The 17,629-nt window shown below is 39.6% G+C and overlaps 2 protein-coding genes and 1 long non-coding RNA gene across 3 annotated transcripts in view; 2 read left to right on the top strand and 1 right to left on the bottom strand.

Moving 5' to 3' along the window:
• The first annotated feature begins 3,228 nt into the window (after positions 1-3,228).
• On the top strand, positions 3,229-6,092 carry LOC149038040 (uncharacterized). Its single transcript, XM_089186693.1, has 2 exons — positions 3,229-3,729; positions 3,972-6,092. The coding sequence occupies exons 1-2, from the start codon at positions 3,366-3,368 to the stop codon at positions 5,540-5,542; spliced, it is 1,935 nt and encodes a 644-aa protein (XP_089042819.1). The 5' UTR covers positions 3,229-3,365; the 3' UTR covers positions 5,543-6,092.
• Positions 6,093-6,856: 764 nt separating this feature from the next.
• The window catches only part of LOC149038030 (uncharacterized), a 92,589-nt gene continuing 81,816 nt past the window's right edge, over positions 6,857-17,629 (top strand). Inside the window, exon 1 of the long non-coding RNA XR_016180886.1 lies at positions 6,857-7,183. This is a non-coding gene — a long non-coding RNA (uncharacterized LOC149038030). The remainder of the gene's footprint in view (positions 7,184-17,629) is intronic.
• On the bottom strand, positions 12,543-13,318 carry LOC149038039 (uncharacterized). The gene has a single exon (XM_089188363.1). The coding sequence runs from the start codon at positions 13,316-13,318 to the stop codon at positions 12,563-12,565; it is 756 nt and encodes a 251-aa protein (XP_089044489.1). The 3' UTR covers positions 12,543-12,562.

The raw sequence follows: 17,629 nt of genomic DNA, 5'->3' as shown, positions 1-17,629 counted from the left end.
AACCCACACTCTTAGTATCAAGCACGTTCGGCTCCAATAAATCTTTTTCTTTTTATTTGGTGTGTGGTGTTATTATTCAAGGCCAGGAGTCTTGCAGGTTTATGGCAGTTTCACCCACCACTGATTAAATCATCCACGTACATACTGCGCTCTATCTCCTCTACTAATTCCGGGTTCACCATTTTGTATCGCTGTAGATGTTCTTTGATAACTGCGGCCAAGAGGAATGGAGACGGTGCCAAACCAAAGAGTACTCGAGTGAATCGCAAGGTTTCCACTTGTTTGCTTGCCAGATCCTTTATCCAATGAAAGCGTAAGGCATCTCGGTCTTCTCTTCGGACGCGAATTTGCAAAAATGCTTGTTTTAAGTCGCCAGCTATTGCCACGGGATAGAACCTATTTCGTACCAGCACGTTCCAAAGCTGGTTTTGTAGTGGAGGGCCGATTTCGAGGCACTCGTTGAGTGAGGGGACACTTGCATTAGCTCTTGCAGAAGCATCATAAACAATGCGTATCTTTGTAGATTCTGCATTCTCGCGCACGACCGCTTTATGAGGAATGTAGAACTCTTTTCCGTCCTTGACCACCTCGTCAGCGTGTTCTACGATCCCTTGGCTCAGTTGAGTCTGGATAATGTCGTTGTACCTCTCCAGCTCGCCTTGTATCTCTAACTTCCGCACGAGATTTTTGAGACGTTTTAAACTTCCAGTGTGATTGTTCGGTAGGGGGGGGGGGGGGGTGATTTCCTTTCCAGGGCAAGTTCGTCTCGTACCAGCCTTCTGAATTCCTAGTTAGTTGCTCTTTGAATTCTTCGTAAACGGTTTCCTGGTCTCCACGTGGATTGTCCTTCAACCCCAAGACGTCTAACTTGCACAATTCTTCGTAATCAATTGCGGAGGTCTGCGTTAACAACATGTTGCTGAGATCCAACTCTGTTCCGGGTGACAAGATCGTCCAGCCGAACTTCGTGTATTCTGCTACTGGTTCTCCCGAGCGCCCAACTCTTGGTCTTGCCCCTGTTTTGATCTTAGCGTACTCGTTTGTTCCAAGGATTAGATGAACAGGCAACATCGCTTTCTCGTCGTTATCATTTGTGGTTACGCCCTTCAAGTGAGAAAACTGAGCTACGATTTCTGCGCATTTTGGGTTTTCCAATGTCAACAACTCATTGCGGTCGACTTTGTTTACTTCGGCTTCTAAGGTGAATTTACCATCGACGCTTCGAATTTGTAGGCCATAGATGTCTATCGCTTTGTTTGAAGTACCAAACATCATTTCAATGCGCTTGAATTGTTGACGGATAGGGCGCAAATGTAAACAGTTCAGAAGCGTTGATGAAGCGTAGGAACTTCCGGCTCCTGTATCCAACAATGCTCGGCATTTAACACCGTTCACGTCAACTGTTACCATAGGATACACCACTCCTTTCCTTTCTGCGCTCGTTGTGGTCATCAGCTGGTCTCGCGATGTATGTTTGTCACAGATCGACGTATGATGTCTTCGACTGCAGATCTGGCAGCCAGAACGGCTTTTGCACTCAGAAGCACGGTGTCGACTTCCGGTGCAGTTAAAACAAAGCTGTTTCAGTCCTAATTGTTTCCTGCGGTCTCCAACTGTCACAAACTTGTCGCAATTCACAGCTCTGTGGTCAGTTGCGTCACAGTAGACGCACCCTCTTTGTGCTGGCTTAGTTTCGTTTGCGTGAAATGTTTTCTCGCGATCGCGGAATTTAGCACCTTGCTTCCCCGCATTATCCGCGCCGCTCCCAATGGGGTTGATTTCCTTCCAACTTTTCAAAGCTTTTATCAACTGTGGGAAGTCCCAGTCCTGCCAGTCCATTTGTCCTCTCACTAGATCTGCTTTTACACCCTTTAGTTTGTCGAGCACACTCCTTACATTTCCAGTGACGTCTTTCAATTTGCCCAGTGTCTCCAAAGATTGCACATTGTACACGAGCTTCTTGTAAAATTCGTGGATAGGCGCAGGTTGTGTTCCTGTAATGACAGGCAAATTCGCGATGTTCTGGACGTACGCATTCATGATCTCGCTCGTTTTCCCATATTCGCCGATGAGGATATTCTTTGCCCTTTCGTAGCCCTCTCTTGTGAAAGGCAGTCCGTCTATCTCCGCTCGAACCTTTGGATCTACCAGCTCTTTTAGGTATGCAAACTTGGTCACAGATGCAAGGTTTGCTTTATCAATTTCAGCTTGAAATTTGTTCCAGAACGGCAGCCATGCTTCATACGTCCCATTAAACTTTGTGATCTGTAGTTTCGGTAGCTTTGTTGTCCTTTGTTCAATCTGATTGGCCTTCTCAACCACAGGCGGCCCAAGCTCACGTCTCGAGAAAAAGCCAACGATGAATTCATGAACGCGTCACGCGTTGTGTGACTCGGTGTTAAGTTACGGGAGGAACCGTTGAAAATTTGAACACGTTATAAGGCATAGTATGGGGAACGACATATGGTCGATTTATAACGATAAATATTTCGAAATTTGAATATTTTACACGTAAAATCAATAAAAACTTACTCATGCCCTGTGTATCCGTCGAAGTTTCTAGCGATTTCTGCTGTTTTAAGCTTGCTTTACCATCACTGTTAACCATGTCAAAAGACGAAGTCAAGGCTGCACACTCCGATTTCGACCTTGGTCCACGCGGAGGTGGTTTGCGCCCCGAAAATCCTCCCGATCGGCATTTTTCTCAGCCACACTTTACGATCTAAGATCGCTGCACCCTGGGACATGTCTCAATACCAAAACTTCACGCGCATTTCGCTGGAAACGAGTGTTTTCTACCTGAATTTCCAAGTTCGCTTCTTTCTGGTTAAGCTTTGAACACGAAGACTGGACACGGCCGCGAAAGAGACTTGGGTACGAGGTCAATTTTCTCTCTACCGCGAGTGGTACGGTCGATTAATGTACAATACTTACCCCATCTCCACAGAGGCAACTCGCCTTAAGGGGGGATTCTACCTGAAATTAGCTCAAAATATTGTTTTTTTGTTTTCTTCAGAAATGCGAGGTTCAACTATTCGACTTTACACTGACGATCGTTTTTACCGAAAAATTTTAAAATATAAATGAGAAATTACGTTAGAAAAGAAGAGGTATCTAAATAGAAATCTCGTTTCCATGGCAACCAAAACAGCATTTTTTGTTTCTTACTTGTTTACCAGCCTGTTTGGAGCTCAAAATATGTCAAACAAGCCCGAAACGCCCCTTAGAATCCTTGTGCTATCTTACATGAAGGGGAAAATAAGAAATTGAAAGAGTAACACTGGAGACGAGTGAGAGATTTTTGTGTGAAAGTTGTCACAGTGTATTGCGAAATATTGAACTCCTTTTGTCTCTTTTGTGCTGGAATGACTGGAAAGAAGAAAAGAACCGTTTACAGGAAAACTAGGAAAAGAAAGGGGCATGGAGGAGATCGTAAAAAAGCGCAATTACTGAAGAAAAGCGGTTGCAACAGGAAGAGTGAACCAAACGAACCGACCCCAGGAACTTCGCACGATCAGTCTGATCTGTCAGATTTTGGCGAAGAAAGCGATCAGCTTCCTAGTTCTTCAAGGAAGAAGATGAGATTCCAGAGCTCAGAAGATGAGTCTTCTTCAAGTTCTGATGAAAACAAAAAAGTTTTCGAGGTAGCTGAGGTAGAAAAAGGATACAGGCTCGTTGATCTAAAGAGCTTCTCTTCTGTGCTCTCAACTTTACACAAATGCGAAGAAGGTGAGAAAAATATCACACATCATAAATATGCTTTTCAGCCCCTTGAACCTAAAGAAAAACGATAGTTAGAATTATTTGCAGAAAAGGAGTTTTATTATTGTTTAATCATTTTTTCTGATCTTTCTTCACTGCAACACTTGTACACATTTATGGAGGTGTGAACTAATGCTCCAACATTGTGGTTCTGTTTGGTTCAGTAACTATAGCTAATAGCATCCTTTTCCGTCATGTTTTTAATATAGGAGACCTTACTATTGAAGAAAATACCGCTAGCCGTTATGGACTGATGTCAGATCTCTCCATTCACTGCAATTCTTGTGATGAAAGTACTCCTTGGCAGACATCACCCAACCTTGCCAAGAAAGGCAAATCATTTGATGTCAACCGGAGAGCTGTCTACCACTCAATAGAAACTGGAAGTGGCTACGACGGACTCTCTTCTTTCTGTGCGATAATGAACATGCCTTGTTTGTCAAGAGCTGCTTACTACAAGCAAGTTGATGTAATTTTGGAAGCACTGGAAAGTGAAGCAAAAGAAGAACTAAAAGGTGCAGGCCAAAGGCTCCGAAAGCTAATCATGGAGGAAAATGGCATCTCAGACAGCACCACAATAATTGATGCTGCTGTTAGCTTTGATGGCACTTGGGCCAAAAGAGGTTTCACATCACTAACAGGTGTTGTTTTCGTCATCTCAATTGACACAGGAGAAGTTTTAGACTATCACGTGATGTCTAAATCTTGCCGTAAGTGCTCCCTAAAGAACTCACAATGTGAAGGGAATGTGGAAGAGTTTGAAGAATGGAGGAGGGAGCATGTTGCATCTGGAGATTGTGACATCAACTTCGAAGGAAGTTCACCTGCTATGGAAGCAGAAGGAGCTTCTGTTCTTTGGAATAGATCCATCGAACTTCATAACATGAGGTACAAATGGATGGTGTCAGACGGGGACAGTAAGGCCTTTAACACTGTTCAACATGCCTATGATGACTGTGAAGTTATTAAACTGGATTGTGTAGGCCATGTGCAGAAAAGGATGGGCAAACATTTAATGAATTTGAAGGCATGCAGTAAGGGTAAACTTGCTGATGGAAAACCTATAGGAGGGCGTGGCCGGCTTACAGAAGGAAAGATCAAGCAGCTTCAAAGGTACTATGGCCTAGCAATCCGGCAAAACACCTTGACCAAGGCAAATCCCTCTGAACGGGAGGTTGACATTGCAGTTTATGCTATGAAAAAAAATATTATTGCCATTCTCCATCACTGTGTAAATTCAACTGACAATGCTAAACAACACCGCTTCTGTCCACCAGGTGATTCATCATGGTGCAAATGGCAACAGGACCAGGCAACAGGAACCAGTACCTACAAAGGAGATGACTGTTTGCCCGAAGTCTTCGTGGAGACTCTAAAACCCACATTTGTGTCATTAAGTGACAGTAAACTTTTAGAAAGATGTGTACGAGGAAAAACCCAGAACCCAAATGAAAGCATCAACGCAATGGTTTGGGTCCGGTGTCCCAAACATAAACACCATGGAGTGAAAGTTGTCCGGTGTGCTGCTGCGTCTGCAGTCTGCCACTTCCACAGAGGTGCAGAAAGCAGAGAAAGATTGATGGAAAGGCTTTCAATTCCTGGAGGTGCATTTACTGAGGATGCATTTCGACTAAGAGATAATTCAAGGCTTCGGAAAGCTGATAAGCAGGCAACGGCCAAGGAGAAGAAGCGCCGGCAGGGATTGCAGCTTATCCGTACTCAAAGAGAAGCGGCTCTTCGTGAAAAAGAAGATGTTTCATATGAAGCTGGGGCATTCTAACTCTTGCTCTTGCCTATCCTAATTATATTTGAACTTATGGCTACTCATTGACTTCATAATTTGAATACAGGAGGTGTTTAATTTTAAAATCTTGTAACTTTAGGCCTTTTTTTCTCAAAACGTATTTTTTAATACTTGAGAAAAGATTACTCAAGAAGTATGAGAGCTATGGACCTGAAATTTTTAGGGATTGCTGATCTAATTGAGTTATTTGGGATGAGTGAAGGAAAATGCCATAGAGGTCTTTCTAAAGAAATGATTAAACAAATAGTGATCATGTGTTAGATGTGTAACTTGACACCAGTGCTGTGATGTCAAATTTAAAAAATTCTTGAAATCCTTCACTCATCCCAACAAGTATTCAATATTCTTTAGAATAACAGCAAAATATTGGTATTTCATTGAAACAGTTTCTAACAATCTTTACTCAAGTACATATAGGTGAGACACTACAAGTTGTTAATTGAAATGACCGGTGTCAGGTTACATTTGCTGCAGGTGTGACATAACACCTTTTTTTGAAAAATATAGTTCATAAGCTTTCCAGTGATATATAGTTTTAGATAGTTGTGACCAAAACTTAAATTCCTACAATTATTTGAAAAAATGCACTTTTTTTAGGTAGAATCCCCCCTTAACCTATTGTCCTAATCAACCAATCAGACAGCGAGTCGAAAGTAAAACAGATAAACAACGTACAAAATTTGAATATTCTGTGGGGTTTTCTGTGAGCATCTAAGCTTCGATTATTTTCGCGAAAATGCTATCGAAGAGGAAGAGATGCGGTGAAATTAACGGCGAAGCGAATCAGAAGGTTAAGAGTGGCAAAGTTTCAAGATGAAAATCCTAATATTTCATTTTGGGAACTTTACTGATAAAATCACGGGTGAAAAGCTTATATTAATAGAGAACAAATTTCCTAGTGCGAACCTAGGATAAATATTTAGGTATCATAGGGTTTTTCCATTTTTCCAGAAGTCTAGTGACATCAACTGGCAAAACATTGTAGTTTGATAGGCCATGCATGGAAGGGTAGATGCAATCGACGTTAGGACATCATGTGGACAATGGTATTTACATTGCGGTATGTAAGACTTCACATACCAGGTTCGCTTTAATTGCCACTCTTAACCTTCTGATTCGCTTCGCCGTTAATTTCACCGCATCTCTTCCTCTTCGATAGCATTTTCGCGAAAATAATCGAAGCTTAGATGCTCACAGAAAACCCCACAGTATTGTATAAGTATTGTACATTAATCGACCGTACCACTCGCGGTAGAGAGAAAATTGACCTCGTACCCAAGTCTCTTTCGCGGCCGTGTCCAGTCTTCGTGTTCAAAGCTTAACCAGAAAGAAGCGAACTTGGAAATTCAGGTAGAAAACACTCGTTTCCAGCGAAATGCGCGTGAAGTTTTGGTATTGAGACATGTCCCAGGGTGCAGCGATCTTAGATCGTAAAGTGTGGCTGAGAAAAATGCCGATCGGGAGGATTTTCGGGGCGCAAACCACCTCCGCGTGGACCAAGGTCGAAATCGGAGTGTGCAGCCTTGACTTCGTCTTTTGACATGGTTAACAGTGATGGTAAAGCAAGCTTAAAACAGCAGAAATCGCTAGAAACTTCGACGGATACACAGGGCATGAGTAAGTTTTTATTGATTTTACGTGTAAAATATTCAGATTTCGAAATATTTATCGTTGTAAATCGACCATATGTCGTTCCCCATACTATGCCTTATAACGTGTTCAAATTTTCAACGGTTCCTCCCGTAACTTAACACCGAGTCACACAACGCGTGACGCGTTCATGAATTCATCGTTGGCTTTTTCTCGAGACGTGAGCTTGGGCCGCCTATGTCTCAACAGGTTGCTGTTTTGCCTTGGTCTCTTCCAGTTGGCGTTCGAATTCTAGCTTCATCTCCATTTGCTCTCTTTCGAATTTAAGCTCCTCTTCACGAGCACGGGCTTTCCTTTCTTCTTCGTCCTTGTGCTTTCGATGTTCGATCTCTCCATTCGTCTCCACGAGCCATTTTTCTAGTCGCGAAGCTTCTTCGTCAGCTTCGGCGATCGGTTCTTCAATGCTGCTGCTCCAACTTCCAACGTCTTCTGCACTTTTCCCGGCCTTGAACATGGTCTGTTCAACCTTTAGTTTAAGCGCGTCTACTTCTTTTACTAATGCTTGTAGGTTGTCGCGATGTCGCGCGACCGCTCCTATGTTTCCCTTTTCCACAATGCCACGTGTTTTTCCATTAGTGTACAGCAACATCTGCAATTTAGCCTCTGCTTCTTTGGTTAGTTCCTCCATGCTTCGCGCGTCCCGTCGGAGGTGCCACTGTGTCGGAAATGAGACTAAAGAATCTGCTATGTTCCGAAACTTCACGTTTTATTTTATAAAATCAACTTAATCTCCCGCTCTCTCTCACCGTTCTCTGTCCCACGCTCTGGTCTCTCTTAATTTAAATATATAATATGACCCTATTGTTCAATCATCTGTCACTTATCGCAAAAAATCAACCGGAAATCAATTAACGCTGAATAATCTCTCACAACGTTACTTATTCTACTTACTATATAATACTTCCTTAGACTGCAATTCTTACCCTACTTTTTACAGTTTTTTTTTTTGCTTACACACCTATGTATCTATTAAATTATAATTCAAAATGGGTTTCCATTTAGCCTCTAGCATCTTCCTATCATTAAACTTAGCCGCAATGTGACATTCAGTTTCATATTTTCTTTTAACTAGTTCCTTATACGAAGGGAAAAAAGGAAGACTATTATTCCTACGGAAATTCCATAAGTGTAGCTTACCTAAAACGATTAAGTAATTAAATAAAGAACAATTAGTATCTGTGACACCAATTAAAATAGTCTTTAACTCAAGTTTCCTTTGTTCTTTGGCTATAGCGATCCAATAAGATTCAAATTCTTCCCAAAATGCATGTGAGTAAACACAGTAAAAGAATAAGTGATCAATTGTTTCCGCACTGGTATTGCAAAAAGTGCAAAGATCGCTTTGTATTAAACCTATCTTAGCTAAGCGGGAATTTGTGAATAAAATGTCATTTAGTATTTTAAATTGAAAGCATTGCACATATGTCTCGCAGATACAGGACCTTATCAATGAGAAGGCCTTTTTTGTTTCCACATCATCAATAGAAAATTTAGATTTCAACTTTGTGAAGCCTCTGGACTCTGTCGCCTTACTGGATATAAGCAAACCGTAGAAATCCCTAGACTTGCTAAGTGCTGGATCAAAGATTTTATCACCGATTTTAAATTGCAGTGATCTGACATGATCTTTCTTAATTTCGTGGCATCGAGGTCAGAAAGTTGGAATCTTTTAAACCATTACGTTTTGCAAGGTTAAAGGATTCTGTGTTACTCAAATCTAATTTTAAGTCGCTTAAAAGAATAATATTTGCGCTATTATAATTATAATAGAATAAAGGTTTGCCGTTTACTCTAACGTTATGATTGTTCCAGATGATTGTTTCACGTAGACTTACAAGATCAAATCTAGAACGAAAATCTGACCACCAGTGTAACATCTCCTTATAAAATATTGGGGAAATGTTATAGTCATTAATATTATAATCACAATGAAGAAAAAATTCTCCACCAAAAGGTTTTAGTAAATGTAATAGATACGCTTTCCAGGGATAAAAATTATCGCTTAGAAATCTTCCAATCCATGAAAGTCGGAGTGACATAATTGACGTTGTAAAATCAGTTACCTTTAGGCCACCAAATTCAACATCATTTATTACTGCTGTCCTGGCGATTTTATCAGGACCCTTCCAAAGAAAATTATATATAATTGATTGAAGGGCCTTTATGAACTCCAAAGGAGAAGGAAGAATTGACGAGATGTATAAAACTTTAGGAAGTAGTAAACTCTTAATAATTGTAACTTTACCAAACAGAGAGAGGCCTCTCCAACTCCACAAGCGTATCTGAGATTTAATTCCTTTGAGCTTATCGTAGAAATTCTTTTGCACTGATTCTTCGTTATTGTAACTAAAGTGAACCCCTAAAGCTTTTACAGTTTTACGCCATTTCAATGCTAGAGGTGTTTCGATGTTATTACGAGAAGAGCCAATCCACATCGCTTCGGTTTTTGTATAATTCACCTTTAGGCCAGAACATTTTTGGAATTGATCAAGTAACTTAAAAAGGTATTGAGCAGATCTGATATCCGACACAAAAGCTGTTAAATCATCTGCATACTGTACCATTTTGAATTCTTTTTCATCTATTTTGATTCCATCTATTTCTGAACATGAGCGAATAGCGACTGCTGGTAGTTCCATAGCAATGATAAACAAGTAAGGAGAAAGGGGGTCTCCCTGCCTTACACCTCGATTTATTTCAAAGCTAGCTGAGAGCGTTCCATTGTTGATAATACAACTTGTTATGTTACTGTAAAAGGTTTCTATCCATCTTGTAAGACTGGATCCAAATCCAAAGACTTCTAAGCATTTGAACATAAAATTCCACTCCAGACTATTAAAAGCTTTCTCAAAATCTATAAAAAGTAGCAATCCAGGGATTTCATAAGTTTTCGTGTAATCCATTATATCTAGAATTGATCTTGCGGCTTCCCCTATGTAGCGACCTGAAACGTACCCAGTTTGATTGCTATGAATGATTTCGGGTAAAACTTTGACAATACGGGTCGCTATAACTTTGGACGCAATTTTGGCGTCGACGTTAGTCAAGGATATTGGCCTCCAATTTTCTAAGTAAGTCCTATCCTTGTCCTGTTTCTCAATAAGAGTAATCACTGCCTGTCTCTGAGATGGGGACATTTCCTTCTTCATAAAAGCTTCATTAAATGAATTAATCAAAGTATCACTAAGTAATGGCCAAAAGGTGTTATAAAATTCAATGGGTAACCCGTCGTTGCCTGGCGTTTTTGCAGTTGGAAAAGTTTTGAGAACGTTCTGGCATTCTTCCGCAGTTATTCTACCCTCACATATTATTCTTGAATCATGTGAAATACTGGGTAAATTTGGACTATCGAAAAAAATCGATGATTCTGCATTATCTAGATTAATATTTCTACTACGATATAAGTTCTTATAAAATTTGCGTTGTGAATCCATAATCATAAAGGGGTCAGTAGAAATTACACCGCTAATGTGCAGCTTTCTTACATGCTTTTTAACATGGTTGCGTTTCTCGAGATTTAAAAAATATCTGCTATTCTTTTCACCGTGTTCGTGCCATCGAGCTCTTGCGCGTAGTATAATCCCTTCTACTTTGTCCTCGTACAGTGCTTCAAGATCCTGCTTAGATTTTTCTAGTGCCAGACGCGTATTGTTACAAGGATTTGTGTGAAACATTAGGACTGCCTCCTGATAACGTTTATTAAATTCCTCTTCTTGTTTCCGTCGAATGGAAGCTATTTGTTTGGAGAATATGATGGAGTTTGACCTTATATTAAACTTGATCCAATCCCACAAAAGTCTGGGGTCATGTATATCTTTACCTGCATCCAGCCAGGTCGGTAAATTGTTTGTTATCATATGTTTATAATTTTCATTTGCCAATAGAGAAGTGTTTAGTTTCCAGAAGCCAGCTCCTCTTCCACTTGATTCGATTTCTTCAAGTTCTAAAAAAATAGCGGAATGGTCTGTTTTGATCGAGGGTATGATATCGACCTTAGTTACCAAATCATGTAATTTAACGGATATTAGCCAGTAATCTAGTCGGCAAAATATAAAAGGTGAACAACGCCCCCAGGTAAAGCTTTGCAATGTTGGGTTTTTTAGGCGCCAAATGTCGTGCAGACTGAATTCATTTTGCAATTCATCTATAGAGTTGATTACATATTTTCGAGGAATCGGTAAACCACCTTTTTTGTCAAGTGTGATGTCGAGAGGACAGTTAAAATCTCCACCTATAATAATGTTTTCTTCATTACCAAATTCGTCATTTCTTAATAATTTTGATAAATTACGATAAAACTTGACAGCATCGGCGTCTTTGTTTGGGCCATATATGTTTGCAATTGTGTATATCTCATTGTTAATAGCAGCTTTTAGAACAATAAACCTGCCATCCGAACTTATTTCACCACAAAAATGAATTATTTCATATAAACTTCACATCATTTCACTGCACGGGAAGATATGAACTCAATAAATTGACCTCGCTCCCAATGTGTGGCTTCATAGCTCAGTTGGTAGAGCATCGCACCGGTATTTCGCGGAGGTCACGGGTTCGAATCCCGTTGAAGCCCTGATTTTTTTCAGGCTTCTTCTTTCCAATTGCTTAAATTGGAAAATTTACTGCGATGATCACATTTCACTTTCATCTACAACCGCAGTACAAAAATGAATTATTTCATATAAACTTCACATTATTTCACTTTGTTGAATAATAATGTTCAAACTATTCTTTATGAGAATTGCAACACCTCTAGCATTTGTACTGCCGTGTGAAAATAAAATAGAAGCGCCCCACTCTTTTCGCCACTGATCCTGTCGTTCTGTTGTGGAATGAGTTTCTTGTAAAAATATTAAATCGGCTTTTTGCTTTCTACACCAGGAAAAAATTGCCCTACGTTTATGAAAGTTGCTTAGGCCTCTCACATTCAAGGAAAGAAATTTGATGCTTTCAGGCTTAGCTTTCGAATTATGCATTCTTAATGCAAGAATAATTAAGTGTTATCACATTTATAATAGGTGCTATTTGCTCGGAAAATGAATAGAATAGCAAAACAAATGTAAAAGTAGTAAGAGAATAATTTAAGTTTTGAACAAGAAGTACAACACAGACACAAAACAACAACACACAAAATATACAAACAAACGAAAGCGCACTTACCATCTCGGTTGCTGCACACTTTCGCCGAGATCTCCATGGCAAATGGTTGTATTATACTATGGTATTAAAAGTGACAAGCAGTTTTGCCTGCGCCGAAATTGTAAACAAAACTATAAATCATACAGTTCATTTAGCTATAAATACAATTACGCAGTATATAATGACAACAAAACAGCAACATAAGGATTACTCATGTCTGATTTTAAAGGACTTGAGACCTTCAGAATCGATTTCTTTATACAGTATCTGCGCGGGAACTGACCATGGGATGAACGCGAACTGGACTCCTTCTCTTTCTTTAAGTTGCTTTAAATGATCTTTCCGTAGTTTGGCTCTTTCACTTCGAACTGATTTTGACACGTCGTCGGATATGAATATCTGACTGTCGCAGAAAGGGTTATCTTTCAGGGTGTTCGCTGCAGCCTTTAAAATTCGTCCTTTATCAGGATATCTAAGTAAGTAGACATGGATAGGCCTTGACTGCGGAGCGGTAGCGCTCGCAGCCGCTTGGTTGATCTTCGTACGGTGCGCTCGCATGACTTCAATATTATCGAGGCCCATGTGCTTACTGAAAAGTTCTTCCTCTAAGAATTCTTCTACGGAGCTGCAATCTTTTTCGGCGCCTTCCTTTAAACCCCATATGATCACGTTGTTCCTCTTGGACCTGTTCTCCAAGTCTTCAATTTTCTTGTTCAGGGCGTCTATCTCTTTGCGGTTTGCCTTCTCTGCAAGGGCGCTTTTAACCTCGGTCACATCGTGGTCTAAAAGTTTATAACTATCTTTCAATTCGTCGACATCCTGAGCGGTTTTCTTTTGACTTTTTTCCAAACTTTCTAGCTTCATCAGGATGGCGTTCAACTTCAACTCTTGTTCATCTTTAGCGGCGAGCAATTCGTCCATCTTCGCAAGTACTGCGTCTAGCTTCGCTTCAGTGTCGGGCATTTCGGTTCGTTGCTTTGCTTTCGACCTTGTTCGTCTAGCAGACATTCGCTTGTCACCAATTAATAAACTCAAAAGATTATAACGCGGTCATAGTAACCTATTAAGGATCAAAATTTTGAAAGTTTCATAGAGAGAGCTCGGAGCCGCGTCCGTTCAGCTTGGCGTCATCACGATTAACTCAACTTTTTGTAGATCGAGTCAGTCTAATCAAACTCGTGATACTAAAGTAAATGAAACTTCCCCTTCGAAGTTGTCTGATTTCGTCTGTCACTTGTTTGATTACAAACCAAACTGTACTCTGCATGGACTAAATACCACTATGAATTCTTCTCTATTTTAAAATTGTACAATATTAAAATGAATCACAATAAAATGAGATGATTAAAAACACTTGAGCGAAATGAACAACTTTATTTATCAAAACAAACTGGATTCCGTTAGCGCATTGTGTTCAAAGAAAATGGCTCTTGAAATGTTACGTAATGCATTTAAGAAAGGATACAACAATCGAGTTTCCACATTCTTAAAAACACTTATTTGAATGGCTAAATGTTGTTACGGAAACTGTTTGTGACGTGTATCGCATAAACACGATCGCTGCAGCCAGGAGGCAGCAGTTAATTTGCGTACAGGAATTAAGAAGTATTTTCATTTCAGACATAGTTTGAAGCTACACTGGTTTGCAGATTTAATGAATGTAACCGAAGAAGTTACAATTCATAGACCCAACGTTTCGACACTCCTGTCTAGTTCCTTCATCAGGGGTGATCTAAACGCTGCAACAAGAGGTCCTTTTATATGATCACTAATTAGCGGCCTTTTTTTCTGACGAGGTGTAAATAGGCGTCAGGAAGCAGACCGCCATCGTCACGATTTAAAGGAGCGTGGGCGGAGTTAATGTGCCAAGCCTCCAAACAAAGGCCTGGTGGTAACGCCGATTAGTGGTGATAATTTTAGAATTATCCCACCCAATTGTATGGTTGGTTAGGCAAGTATGCTCCGATAAAGCTGAATTTTCCTTTTGGCAAAGAAAAACCGCTTTTTGGTGCTCTTTTAACCGTGTACCAAACTGGCGTTTGGTCTGTCCGATGTATTCGTTGTCACAGTCATTGCAAGGAATAGAATAAATGGCGTCGGTTCGTTGTTCTTTCGTGACAGGATCCTATATTTTCATTTCGTTAAAAAACTAGACCCTGTGAGCAGGGTAACTGGGATACCTGGATGGTACTGGATCCGTGGAATCAAGTGTAATGATACTACACGTGTCGGACTAGTATACTGAAATAGTGAGCTCAAGTCTGGCCAAGGGCATACACCTATTTCAAAACATAGGCATGCTATGCGTGCAAGAGTTCCTTTTTTGTAGGGTGGGTGGATTACTTGAAACATTGTGAGTGATGTCTACATTCTTACAAAAGGAGAGAAGAATATTAATGTGGGAAAGAACGAAAATGTCGAATTACCTCACGCACAGGTATTTTGTGGGAGATTATGTGTGTTTTGCGAATAAATGTAACCAAAAATAAACTGTATTGGTGCCACGGATACCTGTTAGTACAAAATGCAGACAGCAGACCGCAGACCGGATACAAAATATAGACTGCAGACTGCAGAGTGGGTACAAAATGCAGATTAAGAATCTGAAGAGTTTTTACGTCTGGTATATAATAACATGTCATCTTACAGCTTACAGAGCGTCACGCAATCGCTTTTCTGCACTCCGCCTTCACGATTATTTGCACTATTGTGGAATATTCCTGGCCCATTTCTTGATGAAAATCGATCGCAATATTATTTCAAGCCTTCAGTATAGTCTTCTTACTTTGCGCGCGAGTTGGTTGGTGTGATGTCTCTACAGATTTCATCAACGTAATAAAAGTAGATGATGTGAACAATAGTGATGGTAAAGCAAGCTTAAAACGGCAGAAATCGCCAGAAAATACAACGGATACACAGGGTATGAGTAAGTTTTATTGATTTTACGAGAAAAATGTTCATATTTCGAAATATGTATCGTTTTAAATCGACCATACTTCGTTCCCTGTACTATTCCTTATAGCGTGCAGTTCCTCTCGTAACTTAACACCGAGTCACACAACGCGTGACGCGTTCAAGAATTAATCGTTGGCTTTTTCTCGAGACGTGAGCTTGGGCCGCTTGTGACAAGACAATTGCGTAAACAATATTTAAGTTATAAATATTTCTAAGCCTTTATTTACCTCTCAAAAATTCACGGGTCGATAGGTAAGCAAACCATCACAATATTTTATAAACCAGTAATCGTGCATCTCATTTAAATTAATGAGAGCCATTTATTTGCGGGCTACAAGTACCAGTATTCACAATAGTGATTCATGCATGTGCGGCTTAACAGTCATCTCGCCATCAGTTACAATGAATATCATGACAGTTATTTTATATTTAAGATTATTGTCATTTCGAGAACTGAAAATAAAAATTCCAATCTACAAATAAAGTCACATTTAGCATGTTTATGTGTATTAATATATAGTCCCACAACGATCCATCGCATTCCAGATAACTGATGAACTGTCTAGTTGTCCTCGTGCACCGGTGCTGTACCGGTGCGTAAAGGAATAACCATTGTATTTTCTTTGTTTAGGAGTCATTGGTTAGCTGTTATGTATTTTTTGGTCTTTTGTATCGGCTCTTGCGTACCGGTACCCGAGGACAAAACCAAAATGTGGATTACATTCATCTCATTACAATCCAACTATTTGTGGATTACAATATTTGCATTACAATCCAATAATTTATGGGTTACAATCATCTCATCACCATCCAATAATTTGTGGATTACAATTATCTAATTTAAATTCAATCATTTGTGAATGCTATTATCTCATAACAATCCAAAAATTTGTGGATTACAATTATTTCCTTACAATGCAATAATTTGTGGGTTACAATCATCTCATTACAATCGATTATTATATGGCTGCGATAGTACGTGCACTCTGATTGGTTAATTAGGGGTCCAGAATCCCCCGGTAATTGCTTATGGGCATTACAGATTTTTCCCCCCACAAAACCTAGTGAACTTAGTGACTTTCCCTGAAAGAAACTTCGTTGAAAAAAGACAAAATTGAACATTGAACAAAACGTGTATCTCTTCTTTAAATATGAGTTCTGAAGAAGATTTTCTTCATAAGTTTATTACCCTGATGAAATTGTGATGTAAATGATAGGCAATGTAGATGTTCTCTCTATTCCGCTTGCTTTGCCTACGTGAGGGCATATAATAAATAACTTAACAGACTTCGGGCTGAATTTTTGCTTTATGGACCGTACCCAGAGGCCCAGTCCATAAAGCAAACATTTCATCCCTCAGTCTGGAATTTTACAGTAAAGCCATTGCGCATGGTGCACATGGTTATTACGTAAATAATTTTTGGATTACAATCATCTCATTACAATTCAATAATTTGTGGATTACAATCATTTTATTACAATCCAATAATTTGTGGATCATCTCAGTACAATTCAATGGTTTGTGGGTTACAGTCATCTCATTGCAATCCAACCATTATATATGCTTCCTTCTATACCTTATGTATTTTAAGGATTTTGCTGGCAATTGAAGTCTTAGTATTTCCTAAAGTTTTTCACTTATTACTTTTCAAACAATAATGATTCCATGGCAAGTACAATAAGATGGAAAGAGTATAGTTATAATATAGCTTTTGGGATGCAAAAGACAAAGTGCTGTTCACTTGGATTCATTGTAGAAAACATTAGCTTTAAGAAACACTTGCCAATACTGATAAGGAATCCAGTCTGAATGCAAGCATCTTATACTTATAAACTGCAGGAATCGCAGTGTGTTAAAAGAAAATCAGGCTCAAAGTAGCCTGTCAGGCCAGAGTAGTCCAATGGGATCATGCCCATCAGTGATATGGTCCATGAACCTTCACAGTCCCTGACAAGGTGGTACATGGACTGGGTCCACAACAGTGGACCATGGACCTGGGTTACGATAATTGCAATACAATCTAAATTAATTTTTGTATTACATTATCATCTCAATACAATCCAATAATTTGTGGGTTACAATCACCTCAATACAATCCAATAATTTGTGGGTTACAATCATCTCATTACAATCCAATAATTTGTGGGTTACAATCACCTCAATACAATACAACACATTATTATATGGCTGCGATAGTACACGTGCTCTGATTGGTTAATTAGCGGTCCGTAATCCTCCGGTAAACGCCCACGGGCATTACAGATTTTCACAGTGTTCCTGTGTGTTTGTTTTTAATTATATATTTATATTTTTTAACT

Source organism: Pocillopora damicornis, chromosome 11 (assembly GCF_964200805.1).
Source record: "Pocillopora damicornis chromosome 11, jaPocDami1.2, whole genome shotgun sequence".
NCBI lineage: Eukaryota > Metazoa > Cnidaria > Anthozoa > Scleractinia > Pocilloporidae > Pocillopora > Pocillopora damicornis.
The sequence above is the reverse complement of the archived record's forward strand: the minus strand, read 5'-3'. Positions and strand labels throughout refer to the sequence as shown.